Source organism: Melozone crissalis, unplaced genomic scaffold (genome assembly GCF_028551555.1).
Source record: "Melozone crissalis strain CALT ecotype California unplaced genomic scaffold, PUWL_Pcris_2 ptg000005l_1, whole genome shotgun sequence".
Classification (NCBI taxonomy): Eukaryota; Metazoa; Chordata; class Aves; order Passeriformes; family Passerellidae; genus Melozone; species Melozone crissalis.
This window is the reverse complement of record NW_026535783.1, coordinates 54,325,284-54,341,193: the sequence shown is the minus strand read 5'-3', so window position 1 is coordinate 54,341,193 and position 15,910 is coordinate 54,325,284. Positions and strand designations below refer to the sequence as shown.

At 40.1% G+C, this 15,910-nt stretch overlaps 1 protein-coding gene across 1 annotated transcript in view; it reads right to left on the bottom strand.

The window, feature by feature from the left end:
* Positions 1-10,412, bottom strand: part of LOC128945661 (interleukin-31 receptor subunit alpha-like) — a 31,044-nt gene extending 20,632 nt beyond the window's left edge. The window contains exons 1-5 of the mRNA XM_054289450.1: positions 10,370-10,412; positions 10,083-10,133; positions 7,531-7,642; positions 4,114-4,280; positions 2,942-3,081 (exon numbers count right to left, since the gene is read on the bottom strand). Coding sequence (XP_054145425.1) covers positions 2,942-3,081; positions 4,114-4,280; positions 7,531-7,642; positions 10,083-10,133; positions 10,370-10,412 — 513 coding nt within the window. The remainder of the gene's footprint in view (positions 1-2,941; positions 3,082-4,113; positions 4,281-7,530; positions 7,643-10,082; positions 10,134-10,369) is intronic.
* Positions 10,413-15,910: the final 5,498 nt, after the last annotated feature.

Genomic DNA, 15,910 nt, shown 5'->3' with positions numbered 1-15,910 from the left:
AGCATCAGCTGGGACCTGGGACATCATGAGTGTTCATGACCTGTAGTCTTGACTCATTTGAGTCACCCAGTGCGGATGTCTGTACTAGTCCCCCACAGTACTCCTGCGAATCTTCCATCTCCCCTGTCTCCAAAACTTGCAGGGCATGCATTTGTACTGCTCTGAGCCTTCTGCTCTTCCATGTGCCATGTGCCAGACTGTCTGCACCTGGTTGTCTGCCTATTGTGCTGCTGGGTGGACTCTGCATGGGTAACTGGCTGCCCTAGGATGGTCTAGGACTTGTACACAAATGAACGAGGGGACCTTTCCAAGACCTGAATGTTCTTTGTACTGAAATGAAACATTTCTTTCATGGGCCTCTCAAAGTACCTCTTCTGGAGTGGCTAAATGAACCAGCAGTCAGCTACAAGAGAAATGGGAGCGGTCTTCTGAGACAAAAGGAAGAACAAGGGAGATTTTTGTAGTGAAAAGGAAGCAAAGAGGCTCCTGGGTGAGCAGAATTTCCCAAGAAGTGGAGACTGTTGCTATTTAAACAGTTTTCTTATTTTCCTTGATAAATGCATATTTATAACCTGATTAACACATATAAAAATAACAGAGCTTGAAAAACAGACCATTTCAGGGACTTAGTGATACATATCATGCATACATGCCTGTCTGATGGGAAGGGGCAGGATAAGCAGCCATTGCTGCTACACGCAGACGTTATTGAAATTATGATTCATTTTCCACCTCCTGCATATTCCCTTTAGTTTTGTTCTGCCTGTTAGTGTACCATATTGCATGTCCTAAAATGCAACTGCAATTGATGTTGTATCCCACAACATCCTTCTCTCCAAATAGGATAGTGATGGATTTGGTGGGTAAACCATGATGTGGATTGGGAAGTGGTTGCATGGTTGCATCCAGAGGGTAGTGGACAGCGGTTCAGAATTCCAGTGGACATCAGTGACAAGATGTGTCCATCAGGGGTCCATAGTGAGTGTGATCAATGTTATTTAGTATCTTCAATAATGACTTAGAGGTGTCAAGTGCATCCTCTGTGAATTTGCAGATGACCCCAGGCTGAGCACTGCCTGCAGGGTGGAATGCCATCCTGAGAGACCTGGACAGGCTCCGGAGGTGGACCACAGGAACCTCAACCTGAACCTCTGAACCAGGGTCAGAGCAACCCAGGGTCAGCCTGGGGATGGACAGTTCCCAGCAGCCTTGCCCAGAAGGAATTGGGGGGGTGCTGGTGGCTGAGAGGCTGCACATGCCCCAGCCATGGGCACTGCCAGCCCAGAGAGCCACACGTGTCCTGGGCTGCATCCAGAGCAGGGTGGGCAGCAGGGCAGGGAGGGGATTCTGCCCCTCTGCTCTGCTCTGCTGAGACCCCACCTGCAGGGCTGCATCAGCCCTGGGGCTGTTACTGAACAGTCCTGTAAGATGACATCTATGCAGCAGTGGAGGAAGGTGCTGGAAATTCTTTTAAATCTAGCACAATAGAGCATGACCTCTATATTTATTGTTAGTGCTTAATTTTGTACACACAGTGCTTAGTACAAATACCAGAGATTAATGTGGCCTTGTGCTAGCTCCCTACATCTGTGACTAATAAACTTGTTCCAGTTAATTCTTTCTTGTTTACTTCTATCAGTGATTTAATATGTACTAACTAATATCTCAGTTTTGAGAACAAGAATTGTTTATCAGAGCAAAGAATCATAAGAGAAGTACATTATGACCTGATGACATATTTGAGATAATCCCAAGGAGAAAAGATTCATCAGAAGATCTGGAACCATATCCAAACAAATGGAAATAATCAGCATAAATGCATGTTTTCAGGAAACATGAAAATACAATAGTTTTAGGAATATAACCTGGTCTCTGAGGTTACTTGGCATGTATGCTTTGAAGAAAATTAGCCATGCATTCAGCACTGCTAATGAAATAATGTTGGCTTCCTAGTCTAACAAATATGATGGAGAGTTTATTTCCCAATTTTCAGGGACACGGTCCCCAGCACAGGCAGGACATGGACCTATTGGAATGAATTTGGGAGGGCCACCAAATCAGTGTGATGGAGTACCTCTCCTGTGAGGAAAGGCTGAGAGAATTGGGATTGTTCAGTCTAGAAAAGAGAAGGCTTTGTGGCAATGTTATTGTTGCCTTCCAGTACCTCAAGAGAACTTCCAGGAAAGATGGGCCAAGACTATTCACAAAAGCATGTAGTGACAAGACAAGGGGCAATGGGTGTAGACAGAAAGAGAGTAGGTTTCGATTAGTTATTAGGACGAAGTTCTTCACTGTGAGGGTGGTGAGGCACTGGAACAGGGAAGTTGTGGGTGTTCCATCTCTGGAAGTGTTCAAGGCCAGTTTGCATGGGGCATCCTGGTCTACTAGAGTGTGGCCCTGCACATGGCAGGGCTGGTTGGAACCTCCCAACCCAAACCATTCTATGGCTGTATTACAGGGAAATTATTTCACTTCTTTTCAAAGAAGAAAATCTGGAATACTTAAACTAACCAAAAGTATGTAAGGTATGAATTATTACCTTAAAAAACAAAGCAACCTGATCTCTAATCTGTTTGAAAAGGTAATGATACCAGCTAATAGAGCAATATTGTAAATCACTGAAAGTGTGATTTGGGTCTGTGTTTACATGGCATTTCTGATATTCAGTTTTTGCATCACTGGAAGTTGTAGTGTCTCACTGGTAGGTTAATGAACCAGATAACATGCTATTCTATTTTACTTTGGTTAAAGCTACTATTCCTTCTTTCCCAAACATTTCATGATTTGTTAGAACCAAACGAAGGTGCCTTAGTGGGGCCTACCTACAAAATGACTCCTTGCTATGCCACCTTGCAATCCTTGTGCTGCGTATAATATGTGCAGCTGACCTGATATTGGAGCACCTTATATTCTCATGAGATTGTCATCTGGAAGTACTCACCACTGTCCATAGAGCAGATTCTGTGAGTGCCTCTCTGTATCTCAGCTCATATGGTGTATGAGCTGTGGGCAGGTCCCACTTCATTATCAATTGGTTTGTGATCTGATAAGCATTTATGTTAGATGGGGACAAGCACTTTCCTAAAATGGGGGAGATACAGTTGTTTAAAACACAAGAGAAGCAGGAAAGCTTTGGTAATTACATCTGTTGAGTGTGGTCTATAAAAGTTAAAAGACTTGGCACACAATAGTGAATGCTGTGAGACTTCAAAACACCATGGAAATGAATTACTAAATCTCTATGACACCAACAAAATGCAATTGTTCCTCTTGCCTTTCTTTTGTGAATGCTTCTACTGATTTCAAGAACGCTCTTTTTCTAAGCAGTAACTATTCTGAGTGAGGCTGAAAGGCAAAATCAAAATGTCAAGAGCACCTGTAATCATGAGTTGTATAAAAAATATCCAGAATATCTTTAAATTTCAGTAAGTGCAAATAAACACAAAGTGTCCAAAAGTCTTCAGTAAAGGTTACACTGTTGATAACTTGGGTTGTACTGGTAGTAACTCCCAGCAGAGAAGCATTGGTTTTCTTGGACCATGATTAGTCTGAGCATGTGAAGTTTTGAGAAGCTCTTAACATCAGTTCAGTGACCAGATAGGTAGGGAATCTTTAAATAAACATTTAAAGGGCCTAATAAATAGGGCTGGTTTTTTTCATATCTTTCTTTTAGCATTGTGTAATGGGTAAGAGGCCTTAGAAAAGAGTTGAATTTTGAAAAGGTTTCTCAAAATTCTAATGCCCTATATCAAGGATTCCTTAGGTACACAGTGTTGAGTCAATCTGCTCTTTGTAAACCAATACAAAGAAATCCAGAAAACCATCAAGGAGAGCATAGAAAGTTGGTTAAGTATGGTACACAAATACTACTATATATTTTTCTGTATATGGATATTAAATATTCCAGCAAAATATTTAAAGTAAAACCCTCCTCCATTAAAACATCATAGACTTCTGTTACTAACTTCATTCAAGGAAGTCAAACTGCATCTTAGCTCTCTGAATCAGTAAAAATAACAGGAGTGTTTTGGGAGCTGAAATTTTGGAAATAATCTTTACAGAATACAGCTTTAGCTGGGCACTGCAGTAACGCAAGTTGTGAAGACACTGTACCTGCTTTGCTTGGTAAAACTGAGATGTTCTTTCCTTTGGCACAGGTGTCATTGTCATAATTCACTGCTATCCAAATGGTTGCAAATCTCTCAATGTAGAGATTCTTTCGTTCTATTGTGATGGAAGGTGATGATGTGTTTCGCTGAAAAAGTTTTCGTATTTTGTTCCTTCAGAGAAAAGGAAGCACAATGAAAAACATTTTATTGGATTACAGTTATTTTTTCCTCCATGCCCAAGAAAGCAAAATTATAGTAATTGATAGCTTTCCAGATACTTCTATGCATAATTCCACATCTTTGGAAATCTCAAAGGTTCACATTGAGCAGCTTGAAACAGCAAGATTAATTCATGCACCTCAGTAACCCTAGCTAATTCAAATGTGCAAATCCTTGTGTGGTGGAGAACTGTTGAATTCCTTAATCTTTTAAGGCATAGCATGATACAACCAGATCTGTATGACCTTCTTTTGTACTTACAGTGAGATATAGAGAGCATTTTGAAGGTATAAAATTAGGTTAGAAATGACTTCGTAAAGCCTCACCTCATAAAAGGGAAACTCAAATTCCTTTTGAACAGCAAAATTTCCCAGTTACATGAATATAAATTGCCATAAAGTTATGAAAAGCTTCTTATGAGTTATGTGCCTGCCTTCTGACTTCTGTTCCTGCAAATTGTCAGAGTTTGATGGAGATATTTAAATGTCTGCTGAGTCCTCAGCCCTGTAGATTCCTCCTGGTATACCTAACATACACAGCACAGGAAGTCCAAGAGTTTTAATGCCTTGCATACAATTTTGCTGCCTACATTTTCCTTGTCTCTCTCATTTAGTCTCTGCCACACACAGGAAAGATTTTTCCAAGGTTGAAATTGTGCAAGTTCAGTGTTCTTAAAGAGAGGGACTAGCATACTAATTGCCTAGCTATGCATTTCATGTATTAAATTTACACACATCATGATTCAATATTTAGTACCTGAGAAAAACTACTTGAAGGTTTTCCTGTCTTCTGCTTCAAACTAGTTGTGAATCAGCCATTAAAATTTCAAAGCATGATTTTGAATTCTTGGTTGGAACTTTTCTGTGGGAGTGTTTATCTTTAATCTTTTTCTTCCTGACAACTTAATCACAAGGAGTAAGGACAAGGAACTATTACAGCGTCAAACTGATGTTACACGCAGGAAGAGGTGATATCCTCTTCTAGGCAAAGTAAAAGCCTTTTACATGTGGGGGTTTTTTTCTTTACTTTTAACCCAATAGAGGAGGAGATAGTAAGTTTGTCATCAAGACCACCGGGTGGAAACTTAGGAGACTGAGGTTAAAGTCCTGACTCTGACTTGGAAACATGCCCACCTCTGCCAGGGAATTGTCTCCCTCTTACCCCACTGACATCTTCTTTCATTCTTTTATCTGCCTTGTCTGTTCATGGCATCAACCCTGCAGCCTGGGAACAGCACAGTCTGGTTTTGGCTTATGACTTTGAGAGCAAGTAGTGTAAAAATATTTCAACTGATAACATCTCTTCAGAAACAGAGCTGTTTCATAAATGTTTCTGTCCTTCCAAAAATTTGGTATTCCTTGAATTTACAAGAGGCAAGACAGCCATGCAGTAGAATTAGGGGCTTATTGCAAATTGGTGCCTGCAGCTACCTTCAGTGAGAAAATATCGAAGGTGGTGAGGGGAGTAATCTCAGCCTTGAGGTGGTTGCTTTGCTCCTGTGCAATGTGAAGATGATCATCCTGGGGAATTTCCCAGTGTGGTGACATTTTCTTAGCTTTAGGAGATGTTTCTAACCACAGCTCATTTTGAATGACAAGGGGTGGTTATGTGGCCAAACAATCAGCAATGAATATCAGAATTTGCCTATGGCATACAGTGTTGTACCCCAGGTACCCCGTGATATGGTCTCATGGCAAAGATCATGTCTTCTGATCTCACGTTTCTATTTCTGAACATGCCCCTAATCTCATGGGAGATTCCAAATATCTAGATATAAAATGAGGAAATTCAGTTTTGTAATGCAGCTGCAACTGAAGATACTGTATTTGAGGTAATCAGTTCAATATTAACCCTACAAGTTAATTCCATCTGTTAAACCACTACTTGATAATTCAGAATCACCAGAAAGTATGCTACATCTGATATCTCCTTGGGAACATGGTATATCAAAATACGTAATACATAAAATAAAAGTTTAGTGTGTGTTTATGTTTAAATATTTTATTTTTTTTTTCCTTAAATACATCTATGCTGAATAGTCAGTAAAAGTCAATAGCTGCAAATAAAGGTAATTAAGTAAGCTGATCTTTGGCAATAATGATTTAAAAAGTGTGTTGGAGGCATGGTAAGATGTATAATGACTTTGTATTGGGTTTGCATGACAAGGTTTTGGGAGCAGGGGAGCAGATTGCTACAGAGATGGCCTCCATTAGTTGCAATAAGGCTTTCCCATGAACAACGAAGCCAGTTCTAGCTGACTTCAGGACAGAGCTGCTGCTGGCCAAGGCTGAGCCCATCATCCATGGTGGTAGTGCCTCTGGGATAACGCATTTAAAAGAGGGAAAAAACGGCTGCACAACAGCAGCTGGCAGAGAGGAATGAGGGCAAGTGGGAGCAGCAGAGAGCAGCCCACCCTGCAGCAGGTTTCCAGGGCTTGTGAACCCATGAGGGAGGGAGCTGCTTTGGAGCAGGCTGCTCTTGAAGCGCTGGCACCCCATGGAAGGAACCTTCACTGGAGCAGTTAATGCAGAAATGCAGCCCCGTGGGAAGCACTCGTGCTGGAGGAGTTAATGATGGATTGTGGGAGTTCATGTCTCCTGAGGGAGGATTCCCACGCTGCACCAGAGGAAGAGTCAGAAGAGAAAAGAAGTGACAGACACAACATGTGATGGACTGTCCACAATCCCATTTCCCATCCCCCCACAATGCTGGAGTGGAAGAGGCAGAAAATTCAATTAAGCCCAGTAAGAAGAAAAGAATGGGAGTGGGGGGGGGCGGGGGGGGGGGCAGAGAAGGGGAGGGTGTTCCAAGTTCTAGCTATATTTCTCATTACTCTACTCTGATTTGAATGTTAATAAATTTAATTCATTTTCCCAGGTCAGGTCTGTTTTGCCCATGACAGTAATTGCTGAGATCTCTTCCTGTTCTTATCTCAGCCCATGATCCTTTATCATATTTTCTCTGCCCTGTTGGGCTGAGGAGGGGAGGAATAGAACAGTTTTTGTGATGTCTAGCCAGAATCTACCTACCACTCTCTTACGAAGCCCTTACAAATCAATAGGTAGTGATGAATAGTATTGACTAGCCCTGTGTAACAACCTCTAAAGTGATGAAATACACTGGAACAAAACTCTGGCAAATGGGAACCACATCTAACAACAATAAGAGCTTTTGGTTTTCTGAGATAACTTTTCAGACTTACCATTTTAGGTATACAGTATAATTAACTGTATTTGCAGCACTAGGTACTGGCAGCCAGGTGCAGGTTAGATCCTCACTTAACTCTTTGTAACACACCAATTCATTGTCCCAATCTGAAAGATGAAAACATGTACACTGGAAAAGACCCATCACAGGCAACCATTAACTGACTCAAAGGGACTATGAGTAATGAAATCAAATACAAACCAGGCTAGAGTTAGTTGACTAGACCCCAGAATTGCTTCAAAACCATCAATCTCTATCTGACGTTCAGAACTACACACTGTTGCTGGATAAAAACAATATTACTTTTAAACTGCCAGCATTATAAAGAATGCATTGTAAAACAGAAGGAGCAAAAGTTTATGTATAAAATTGCCTGTTATTAATTTTTTATATGGGGATTTTTTTTTGCAACTGAACATACCCTTTTTTCAGTTGATGTGAAAATAAGCACTGATGACATTATTAAAGGAACTAAATTTTTGTCTTTAGCAATTAAATTTATGTCAGTATTTCAAAAATCTCTTAACAAAAATGCTAATGACAAAATATGACTGCTGTTCTTCTTTTGCTCTGTGTCTTACTGTCTGAACTATTAATTCAGCAGAATCAGTCATGGTGTCTCAAAGTCCTTGGAAAAGGACTCAGATGTTGTTGCTGTTGTTGAGAAAAGTAATCTCAACAGGAATGGGATGCTTAAGGTAATTTTTTCCTGATGAGTAGAGCCACATGTCCTTCCTACCTGTTAGGTCAAACAAGTTGCCAATAGGCCTATCAATCTTGAATAAAAAATGTTTTGCTATGTGATAAGTAAATATGAGTATGTCTGGAGCTGGTGGTGTAGCATAGTTACAGTATCTCACAACCTAGGTTGTGAATTAAAAGATCAGTTCTCTTTTCCTCATTTCTTCCTGCAACCTGAGTTACAAAGTATCTTTGGCATTCTTTTAATCATTAGGATGGCAAATGCATATTGAAGTTAAAAGGTGTTTTGGAAAAAGAAGTGAGTCAAATGAGTATAGTGCTGACTTTAATACCCTCACCTTATGACACTTCTTTTCTCATACTAAATGAATAATGCTCTTCTAATAAACTTTGCTGCATCAGCTCAGGTGTGTAGAGGTGCCTTTCAGGAAGGTGGAGATCACATCTTCCTTATTTTCATAGCAATGTGAAACATTACAGAATTCTTTGCTTTTCTAGTCTGGCCACCAAACCACATCTTGGCCTCCTCACCCATGAACATAGTGTCTGTCAACAGCAGGGGAAACAGCAACAGCTCTCACATTCTTCGCCTGTTTTACTCTGAATTAAACCTTAAAATTACTTGGTGTTTATTGTTGTTTTGAAGAAACACCTAAAACAAAATCTTTTTGGAATTGCTGTAATACTTCATGTCAATACATTGGTAACATTCTGCTCCTGACACTATTTGAAATAAGAGTTCTATTAACTCAGATCCACATGGTGTCTACCATATTGCAGACCTGTCTCTGCTTATGCAGGAACAGTGGTTGTTCCTCATGCTCTAAGTTTTGCGAAATTGCCTGTATCTTTCTCTACGAGATTATGGTACTAAAGCAGACAAAGGAAAAATTGTAGATTTCGTGTGTGGAAATAGTGTATTAGCTTGGCTAACACCCCAAAGCATCCTCCTACTACCAATATAAGGAAGTTCTACATTGCTTTTTCCAGATGAATATAATGAATGCACACTTTTTTTTTCACTTTTCCTGTTTGTGAATATTATGCACATGCACATTAATTTTTATTCTAGTGCTTTCTTTGTTCCACTGTAGTGCTCCACCTTAATAGGTATATTATTAAATTCTTCCCAGATCTAGCATAGTACCAGAGATGTATCATGACTGTACTCCAAGAGCTATGCAAAGAAAAAAAAAATTTCTTTGCTCTAAAGAAAACACAGTTCAGTTTCTCCACTTAAAAAAACTCAAACCAACAAACAAATGCCAAACCACCTACCTTTAATTTTTTTCACTCTAGAACTTTCTGTTTTTTCTTCCTGAGCATCTGGTTTTCTCCCTAATGATTTAGTAGAGCTTAATCTGGCAAGTTAATTGCAAGGACTGGAAAATTATCCATGGCTATTTTCAGAAGAACATAGTCCTCCTGCAGATGTCTTGCCCAGTGTCACTGTGTACTCAGGAACCTGTCATCTCTGCTGGGTCTGTTGGCAAGTAGGATGTTCCTGCCCACAATAAATCCAGCACAAAGTACATCAGATGACCACCCACTGCTCCGCAATACTCTCAATCAAAATGTGCTGTACTGTTCCTTCCTGCCATCATCAGTAATTCCCCAGTTAAATGGAAAGCAGAGATATCCATCACGCATAAACATTAGCGGACCCGTGGTACTTCGGAACGGCAGCTATCTGTGATGCTCAGGCTGGGCTTTCACCCACAGCCTGCGGGCTCGCCCTGCGCTCACAGACGCGTCTGCCCGTGCTGCTGCGCCCGGGCTTTCCCTGGCACAGGCGGGAATGCTTCCAGCGGCGCCGCTCCCGAGCTCCCGCGGCGTTCCACCCACCTGGCAGCTGCCGGCAGAACGGAGAGTCCCGGGCTGAGCAGCGGCAGGAGCCTGGGCAGCACAAGGAGCAGGTTGCGGGGGGGGTAATGAAAAAAGAAAAAGAAAAAAAAAACAGTTGGTCAAGACAACCGTCAAAGAAATAGGAAAAATGTTGCAGGTGGTTGCTTCTCCCACTCACAGAATTTAATTTGGTCATGATTTTGTTCGTATATCCTCATCCTTGAGTAGCATTAAGGATTTTTACTGTTCATAAGCGGCAGTAAGCTGTATGGTATATGAAAACTCACCTCTAACAAGTAAAAAGATAGCTGCCAGCAGAGAGTTCTTCATCTTCTCTGTAAAGAAGCATAATGATTACTATCAACATTACGCTGTCTTTAGTCTATTTTCACACTTCCTTTTCAAACTTCCTATTCATTCTAACACCTATCCTGCTACAGGCTAAACACAAGTAGCAAGTTTATTGATGACAATGGGAAGAACACTTGAGTTCTATGTTATTAATTATACTTACAAGAGCCTAAAAATCCTTCTGGAAAACAGGAACTCTCCACCCTGGGTTTTGTAAGCACTCACAGCGAGATTCTTGATGGTGTCTGCAGTATCAGCAAAGCAAACTGAATTAAGCTTAGGTACTTCTAACTCTTTGAAAACACCAACTGTCACTGCAAATTAGAGATATTCATATCAGTAAAAAGGAAGTCAAGGTGTTTGACTGAGTCTAATATGAATTCTTATATACTGTAGAAATAATAGCAGCAGAAGACCTCAGCTTGTCTTCACTTTCTGACTTCTCTTATCTTTCAATGTAATTTCCCTACCTCAAAGATGCTGTATCTGCATTGCTGGTGCCTACACCAGGGCCCTAATACAGACAAAAGTCACCATAGCTGTAAATCAGATGTTTGCTCCACACCATTAATTCAGAGAACATTCTGAACACAGAAGCCAGCAGAGACGTAACAGCTGTTACTCTTACAGCAGTAAAGGGAAATTCTCAGAAAATTTTTCTACTGTGGAAAATTTCCCTTCTGGGCTTAGACAGCTGCTATCAGAGATTGGATCCAGACTTACCTGGAGATAGGCAAATTATTAACTTATCTTGGCAACCATGGTAAATTTCAGGTTGAGTATTGAATAGAAAAAAATAGCAGTTTAAAATTAATCACTTTCCTAAGAGAGAGGCATGCTTCTCAGCATGGTCTGCAGTAGGAGCAGGTGACTAATGCAACAATCATGTCTTATCAGATTTTATGAAGGGCACAGTCATGAAAGGCAAGTGATCAAGGAATTCTGAGTGCTACAGGGGGCTTCCTGTCACGAATTCATTGGTCTTGAGTGTAAGCTCCAAAATGCTGAGGGGTAGCAGATACAATGTATGCCTGCAGGATCACAGCCCCTGTTATCTGAGAGATCCAAAAATTTGCCTTAGCAATACTTCCAACAAGGAATAGCAAGAGGATACTGATGATCATCATTTGAGCGTCAATTGATGATCATAAGGAGAAACTGATAAAGTAAAAATGCAAGTTATATGTGACAGATTTTGACAGTGGGATTGAAGATCTAGAGACTCAGAATAGTGTAAAAGTCAAGAGATTGAGAAAACTTTAACAGATATCTGTATTGGTTTGATGTTCTCATCATAATCACATTCAAAACAACCTATCCTAAACGAAAACCATGTAAGTAACTCAATGCAAGTGCAGAATTAGGACAGAGCATATTGGAGAGAAATAAACCAAATGAAACAAATCCATATCATCTTTGCTGGAGGTCTAGGTCTCAGTATAAATGCCACTCTCATTTGAAGAAAAAAAGTTAATTCTGACAAGCACAGAAATTACATTATTAGTCCAAATAGCAGAAGGAGATATAACCTTGAAAACTGGAATTTCACATTTGGGTGAGGCCAAATTTTTTGCTGTAGCTTAGCTATTGAGTTACTGTATGTCTAAATTATAGCAAAAGATAAATTATATTATTTGAGGTAAAATTTGCATAGAACCACTTTTTCAAATGTCTAATATATCAGCTTTTTTGCTACTACGAACTTCTGTCAGAATGGTAAATGCCTGAAGTTTTCCTGTTAATTCAGATGAGGATAAATTATGCCATCGTCTGTGATATATTTTGAAGTGCAGAATGACTGTAGGATACTTCCAGCTTTACATCACTTTCACCTCGCTGTTTTTTCAGACCTAGGTGTGTGCATCATTCTAGATGAGGTTCTCCATGAGCAGTTCCCTTGTCATTTCCTTATGTAAGTTCTGCAGTAGAAGACAGGGCAGGTTCTTGTTCTCCCCAGAATGTAGACTTGAAATCAATGAACCTTTCCATCTAGACTGGAGTAGACCATGTTAATTAATCCAAACTCCACGTCCTTCTCTGTTCCCTTCCTCAACATGGTCTGTTAACTCTTGCTCTTCAAAGAGAAAACAATCTCTGAAGACAGGCAGGCTCAGCCGGGAAACTGCCACGGGCCCCTTCCTCCTGCTCTGCTCCGTGGAGCTACAGCTCCTGTAGCACATCATGGCAGGACTGGTCAAGCCATGAACATCTGAGTGCATGTTTTGCAGGTCAGCCATGTGCCTGGGGATGCTAATGAACCAGAAAGAGTCTGAAATCTTGTTTGTTGGGAGTTTTAAGCACGTCCCAAGACAGTTTGTGCTATGTGTAGGCCGCAACCTCGTTGAAGTGCATTCAGGTCCTGGTTGGCAGCCGAAGCAGAATGCAGACTGCAGAGATACCACACCAGGAAAGACACATTGCTTTTCTACTTGAACTCCCACCTTGTCTGAAGTACAAACTGGTGAGGTCTCCTGGTTGAATCAGAATGTGGTTTTGGTAGCTTGCTGTTTCTTTGATAAGCGGCTCCAATTGACTAGAGATGATCTCTTTCAGGCATGTTGTAGCAAATTCAATATTGTAGCAATTTCAAATGCAGTTTTTGCTGCTTAGTAGTACATGCTGAGATTGTGTATCTTTCTTTAATGGATCTAGAGTCACACAATTTTTACAGGTTACTTCTCATATACCTGCATCCAATAGGCAGACCTTCATGTCTCTAAATATCTGACAGATTTTTACAGATTAGCTTTGTTTTCCAGAGAAATACATAAATATCTGAATTCAGTGAGCAAATCTCATACGATCTTTGGGGAAAGAAAAATTCCACTCAGCCCTCAGCTATAGCTCCTGGGAGAAATTTGTTGTATTAGGGAGAGTCTCCAGCATGAACATTTTCATCTTGTCTGAGTTCAAGTTACAGTATGAAACAGCTTACCTTTCAAACAATTCTGTATTATCTTAATGAAAACCACGTTTTTTTACCCTAACACATCAGCTAGGCAGATGTCATAAAAAAGTGCCAATGAGAGATCTGCCTTGGAGATTTAAAAACTTCCAATTACAGATGAAGCATAAATAGCCTGAATAGACTAGACACCCAACATAGAATGCAAAAAGATCACAGAGATATATATTGGGGTGAAGATTCCTTTGGGATATTATATATTGGGGTATTATATACTGGGGTGAAGATTCCTTTGAAGAAACAAAAAAATAATTAAGACAAATGTAAGCTAAATTCTGCTTGTACTAGACTAGGTCTGGAGTCTCACCAATACCACATCATTGACAGTGATGTGGTACAGGGTTTTGCCCAGTGCATCAGCTAGAGTATTTATGAGATTCAAGGTGGTGTGATGGGATGAGACTGGCAACTTCTCCTTACTACAGCCTCACAGTCAGTGCTACAGGCTTGCTTGTGGGATGGACAAAACTATCACTGTGGTAGCTCAGACTAGTGCTTTGAAAACAGAGTTCACTTACATGGTGGCTGAGCTGTGTGCGGAACCAGAGTCTTAAGTATAAGGGTTTGACTTGCAAGGAAGATCTTTGCTTCTGCTAGCCCACTTTGGAGCACATCTTATTCATCAGTTTTAGTCAGTCTCTGACTGCTGTGAGAATACAGTGTGAGAGTCTGCTTCAATTTACATTCATTATCTCTTCCTGGGCAGCCAAGAGGAGAAACAAGGATCATCCTTTACTTTCTCCATCACATTTAAGACTTTATTAAATGCTTTATAAGTACTTTAAGTGCACAAGTGGATGACAAAGAATATCTTTCCTAGTCTTTCCTACTATCCTGTTTGGTTTACCTAGTGGGCTTGCAACTGCTACAGGGAGTTACTTTGGCATATGTGATGTGGAACCAAAGGGAATTTCATAAAAGCTTGTCTGTGCTCTTCCTATACACAGTTTTGGGAGCAGTCTTTATCTTTTTGAAGTCTACAGGGAAGGCTGGATTGTTTGTTTTTATGTGTTTTGTTTGGCTTTTTTTTTTTTTTAGATGCCTGTGTTTTAATCTCTCAGGCAAGGAGATATATATCTTTGTTATCTTTCTTTTTCATTTTCCCCCTGGGATTACTCCTGGACAAAGGAATGCTTGCCAGTGAAACGCAACTATTGTCAAAAGCATGTTTGAAGAAAGTCCAGGAAAGCAGTATGAAGAAGCTCACCTAGCACAAGGCAAAATGTGATTTTTTTAAGGGTAGTATTCTGTGTTCATGGTATTTTATCCTACCATTTCCACCTTAGTAACAATGAATGTATTTGCACTGCTAGTTTCAGATTTTCTGCATTATAATTTTTGTCTCAGAATTTTATCCAGCATAACTGGTCTGCCAAGTCATTAGCTTGTCTTATTTTAAATGTTTTCAAGCATATTTCCTGGCTTAGAAAAAAGTGATTTATAAATATTTATAAATATGGTTAACTGAGTCCTGAGAGTATACCCACTTGTGACTTTACTGCTCTTGACCATTTTATTTTTTTCTTCAGCTATTATTATGCACTAGATAACCCAGGGAAAAAATTTTTTGAGGCATCATTCAATTATCTATCAAAAATTGTTTCAGTCATCTTAAAATAATTCACAAATAGCTATTAGTTGCTTATGTGTAGAATAGAAAGGCAGGGAGGGGCTAGATTTGCCAAGCTGAAATAACAGTGTCATGATTCTCATTAACCCCTGTATCTCCTAGAGTTCTGTGATTCCAATGATTCCTCAGAATGTGGGATGCCTTAAACTTGGTTTGACTAGGAGGACCTTGGTTTGACAAGGAGGACCTTGCTCATGACACTGACCACTGTTCTTTAGGACATCCTGGCATGGCCTGTTTTGAGCCCCCCATTAAGATTATTCTTGCTTTATATCAACAACAATTGATATACAAAAGTCCCTTGAATGAGGATTTATATCTTGTGAGCCACATCTCGTTTAAGCTTTTTTAACTATTAATCTGAAGTATCAGATCACAGCAAGAGCCTCCAAAGAGTGCTCCTATGCAAAACATGTAACTATCCTAGTAGTGAAGGTACACTTTTAACAGCTGAGAAACTCTGATTTATGGTTTGCCTGCATAAGATCTGAGCTAAACATCTTTGCAGCTGCAAATTTTCATTTGCCTGCCTGTGGATTACTTGCACAACTGTGATTATGGATTATTTCAACTGTGGCCCGTCTCTCCATAAACTCTGTCAACTTGTAGATTTCCTAGTTTATTCATACTACAGTGTGAATATCCCCATTGACTCTTAGCTCCCAGCTGAAGTTTGCTGCTAGGAACACAGAAATGCCAGGAATTTCATGGTTGCCTGAAGTTTCTTCTCTGCTAGCATTCTTCTTGCAATTTCTTATGTGAACTGAACATGTTCCATCTTAAGAGTAGGTTTTTTTTTTAACCTCATATCTTATACAAGAGACTGCTCTTGAATTTAGCAATCACTATTGAGAGTTCCTTCTTTACTCTAAAGTATTTTCT